This window comes from Puntigrus tetrazona, unplaced genomic scaffold (assembly GCF_018831695.1).
Source record: "Puntigrus tetrazona isolate hp1 unplaced genomic scaffold, ASM1883169v1 S000000148, whole genome shotgun sequence".
Lineage (NCBI taxonomy): Eukaryota > Metazoa > Chordata > Actinopteri > Cypriniformes > Cyprinidae > Puntigrus > Puntigrus tetrazona.
In genome coordinates this window covers 2,472,819-2,477,559 of record NW_025047824.1, presented here as the reverse complement: position 1 = coordinate 2,477,559, position 4,741 = coordinate 2,472,819, and the positions used below count along the sequence as shown (strand labels likewise).

The 4,741-nt window shown below is 37.5% G+C and overlaps 1 protein-coding gene across 1 annotated transcript; it reads left to right on the top strand.

Annotated features, from left to right (window-relative positions):
* Positions 1-1,018: 1,018 nt before the first annotated feature.
* Positions 1,019-2,916, top strand: LOC122332765 (chemokine XC receptor 1-like). The gene is given in 3 exon segments (XM_043230161.1): positions 1,019-1,157; positions 1,244-2,240; positions 2,243-2,916. Coding segments are annotated over 2 exon segments (978 nt in total). The 5' UTR covers positions 1,019-1,157; positions 1,244-1,339; the 3' UTR covers positions 2,320-2,916.
* Positions 2,917-4,741: the final 1,825 nt, after the last annotated feature.

Sequence of the window (4,741 nt, the reverse complement as noted above, 5' to 3'; positions counted from 1 at the left end):
TGACCTTGGTGTTGGTGTGCTTGACTTGTTCATCAAACTCACCAGACCTGAACCTTATAGAGAATGTATGGGGTATTGTCAAGAGGAAAATGAGAAACAAGAAACCAAAAAAAATGCCGATGAGCTGAAAGCCACTATCAAAGAAACCTGGGCTTCCATACGACCTCAGCAGTGCCACAAACTCATCACCTCCATGCCACGCTGAACTGAGGCAGTAATTAAAGCAAAAGGAGCCCCTGCCAAGTATTGAGTACATTTACAATAAATGAACATACTTTCCAAAAAGGCCATCAATTCACTAAAAATCCCCTTAATAAGACATTTGCTACCCTGAAAACATGATTTATGAAATTTTTGGAGGGTCTCTGATGTGAACTTGCATAAAGCATGTAGCTGTTACACTTGTACCTGTTATGTGTCTTTGTAAGTCCTCGCGAGCGCACGACACAACCCCAAATATCTCTGTTTGCATTAAACGTTCAGCATCGTTTCAGCCTCTTGAAGACACCCAGCGATGTGAGGCTAACATAAAAGCCTCTCTTTATTAATTCTGAGTATCCTTGCTACCAGTTGGCTACAATAGCAATAAACTTAATATGATTAAAGGCCACCTATTATGCAAACACGACTTTTACGTGACGGATAAATGCACTTTGGCAGTGTGTGAACACATTCACCCTACAATGATAAAATGAAATCATTACAATAGACCGTGATCCCATTAAATACAGTCCCCATCATATTAAAACATTTTCATGACATGACACCCATTATGTGGTGCACTTGCCTAATAAGATGGGTTTATGATGAGTGTTAATTAGGTTACTTAAGCTATAGCCTTACCCTTAACTTCCACTCATGGAGAGAGAAAAAACTATTCGAAAGTACCCTCCCTCTGCTTTTTTCACAAATTGCACCCGTGCACATTTGTATCAGTGTTAAAAAAAAAAAGAGGAAACATTTTTTTTTTTTTTTCTTTATAAATACAGAACAGTGCAAATGCCTCTTTCACATCTGTTCAGATGTCAACTCGACAAGAAGAAGCAGTGGGAAAATGGTTTGATATATATTTCAAATCAGACTGATCAGTTTGATCCCATTTAGCTAGAGACAAGAAAGTTTATCGTTTTAAAAACCGACTGTGGAAAGATCAACAGGTAAGAACAAAATGTTTAGTAAACTAATTTAGTACATTCACACTCTCTTTTATTTAGATAAATTGGCTAATTACATTTTTTTCAAGGCAGATTTATGTTGGAGTATATTCTCCGCAGGAAACGTTAAATAAAGAACTGAACCGGAACCAATCTGAGCTGGTAGTTTGCAGTTGCAGAACAACATGACTGATGAGAATACAACATACGACTACCACACTGACTATGAAGACCAGTTGTGTCGCAAAGAGGAGGTGGTGAATGTCGGATCCATTGTTATTCCAATTGTTTTCACAGTGGTGGTTGTGTTGAGCTGCATCGGTAACATCCTCGTTCTGGTCATCCTCGCGCTCTATGAGAGCCTTAAATCCCAGACCAATTTCTTCATCCTCAATTTAGCCGTGTCGGATCTTCTCTTCACTTTCGGACTTCCATTCTGGGCCTCGTACTACATCTGGGGTTGGACCTTTGGAGAGGCTGGCTGTAAAGCGGTGAAGTTTCTCTTCTATGTCGGTTTTTACAGCAGCGTGTTGTTCTTGACTCTGATGACCGTTCAGCGTTACATGGCGGTGGTTCATCCTCTGTCCGACTGGGAGAGGTGCAGATGTTTTTCAGTCGCTCCTTTTGTTATTTGGATCTTGAGTGGAACGGTTGCGCTGCTCGGTTCACTTCACAGCAGAGTCATGACACAATCTGGCAGCCAGTATTGTGAATACGGCACTTTTGAATGGAAATCTGCCATTGCTTATTTTCAAAATGCGTTTTTCTTCATTGCATTTGTAATCATGGGATACTGCTATGGCAGAATGCTTTGTACGATTACAAAATCACGGACTAATAAGAGACACAAGACTGTTAGACTAATATTCTCCATCGCACTGGTGTTTTTCATCGGTTGGGCTCCATATAACATTATCATGTTCGTAAAGTCTTTCCATCCGTTTACAGAGTGTGACGTAAGTAAAAACATTGACTATGCAAATGATGCTTGCCGAATGATAGCTTTTTCTCATTGTTGCTTGAATCCCGTGTTTTATGTATTCGTTGGCGTAAAATTCAGGAACCATCTAAAAATTATTATGCAGAAGATCTTTCAAAAAAAAAAAAACTCAATTCCATTCAAGCCACACTGGCAAAAAATCAGTCACAGGGTTCAATGTATTAAGAGAAAACTCCAGTGCTTTCACTGATTCCAGGGAACTGACTTTGAGTTTTAAACTACTTAACGAATGATGTACGTACAACATACATGACGTTGAAGCTATTTTTTATTGTTGCTAATAAGCTGGTTTGAAAACCTTGTTGCACCATTGCTCAGCTTCTGCCAGTGCAAGCTTTAGATCTGCATGATTCAGTCAATCAATCACCTTTATTTATATAGCACTTTTAACAAAACAGATTGTGTCAAAGCACTGAACAGAATCAAATAGAAGAATAGAGTGATAGTTATGCATAATGACGGGATTAAACACTTTAATGCAGAGATGGCCTGTGTAATCAAATCGACGATAATCGCTAGAAATTAAGTGTCCTCGACTAAGCGAGCCAGAAGCGACAGCGGAAAGGAAACCAAAACCCCATCCGTGACGGAATGGAGAAAAAAAACCTTAGTAGAAACCAGACTCGGTCGGTGGCCAGTTCTCCTCTGGCTGGACGACCAGCACTTCATTTCCTGTTCAATTTTAATCGCAGCTGTGTCAGATTGTGTAAAGGACTTATAGTGTGTGTGAAAATTCTAATAAAGTGCCACTTTTCAGGATAATTCTTCTCTCTATGAAGCAGCAAAAGCATTCAGGTGCGAGAAAATAATTTAACCAATGTTCCTCTTCCTCTTTGTGGTTGAAGTTCTCTTTTTTTTTGTAGGTAAAATATAACTGAATGTACATAATGGAATAACCAAACCAACAAATAAGTAATATATATATGTTTAAAAAATATTAAATTAAATTGCATCTATTTATCGTCTTCCATTCATTGCTGTATGACTTACATGTTTCTCACTGCTTGTATGGTTTATTAAATGGATAATGCTGAGCATAATATACTTCATGAGCATAAAGAGTCCAGTATTGATAATATGTAAGCACTTTACATATTTAATTTAAAAGAAGCCCAATTAATAACCAGCATATGGATTCACTGATATATTATATAGAAATATAAATATTGACATCTCTGTCCTTTACTGAGTGGAGAAGTAGATATTAACATCATTAACTGAACAGAGTGGATCACAACAACAATCTAAATCAAATCAGCTAATTTAGGGAAATGTATAAAATATATATGTATATGATGTATATAAATAATTGCAATTAATTACATCAAAGCAAAACTAGAAAGTTTTATTAACTAAACGTTAACTCACACGCAAGCTTAAATACATTCATACATGTGGAAAGTGCAAGGACGGCTTTAGATACATATATATTTATATATAAGATGAAAAACTATAAAACATTACCATATGACATTTGCTTCCTGTTGCGTTTTAATGTTTGTGTGCATATATTTCACTGCTATTTTTGCATTAAAATACTAACGGAAAATGCGTATAACATGTATATGATAAAAAAAAGCTATAAAACATTATCATGTGACATCTAATAAACTTAAAGACCAAGCGCACCAATGTACAAATGCACAAAGTAATATGCAAAGCTCCTCCTATATATTATTGTGATGATGCATTCTGCGTCATAAATTAGTTAAGATTTATTTTTTTAATGGAAGCTTGCACTTTGACTCTAAAAACAGACAAGAGATAAAAGAATCGTTAGCTTTTATTTCGCTGCAATAAAACTGGGCGAAATATCCTGTAACTATTTTCAATGTATTCTAAAAAAAACAACCCAATTTGGGTAGTTTCCGACACAAGGGCTGGGTAAATATAGAACAGAACCCATACAGGGTTCATTTTACCCAGCAAATTAGGTTTTTTAACCCAACATAATTTGGTTCATTTAACCAAACTAATGCGTTAATAATTTATTTTTAATTTTTAAGCAATGCATCTTTCCAGAGGTTGCTGATTGGCTGGAATTTCACTTGTAGTCTTTGGCGGCCTATGATTGGGCGTTGGCTGGAGATGCGGAATTCTGGGTCGCGTTCCACTGGCGAACTTCCCTAAGCACTTCCCATCGGGGCAATCTCAGGCGTCGTTTTAAAGTGCGTTCCATTTAGCGAAGTGGACCACGGAAGCTTATATGGACAGACAAAATTGTACAAAAATAACTGGAACGACCTAAGCCCTTGATCACATAAAATCTGCTACATCAGCTGTTTTTTTGTTTACATTTTTCCCCTAGCTTATTTTTTTGGTGGTATATATATAATAGAGTTGTTTGGGAGTTGGCGAAGATGTCATAATCGCGTTGTGGTCTATAGAGTGGCCTGAAGTTTGCATATGAAGCAGACTCAAGTCCTCGTTCAAAACCGAGGGATCGAGGGTCTGTCCATATAAACTTGAAACAGTAGAATACAATTCAAAATGGCGCAGGGGATTCCCCCGAGAGGAAGTGCTTAGGGAAATTTGTGAATGCGTGTCTAAAAGTGGAGTGGAACTCAGCCTTGGGGACACAGGGGGC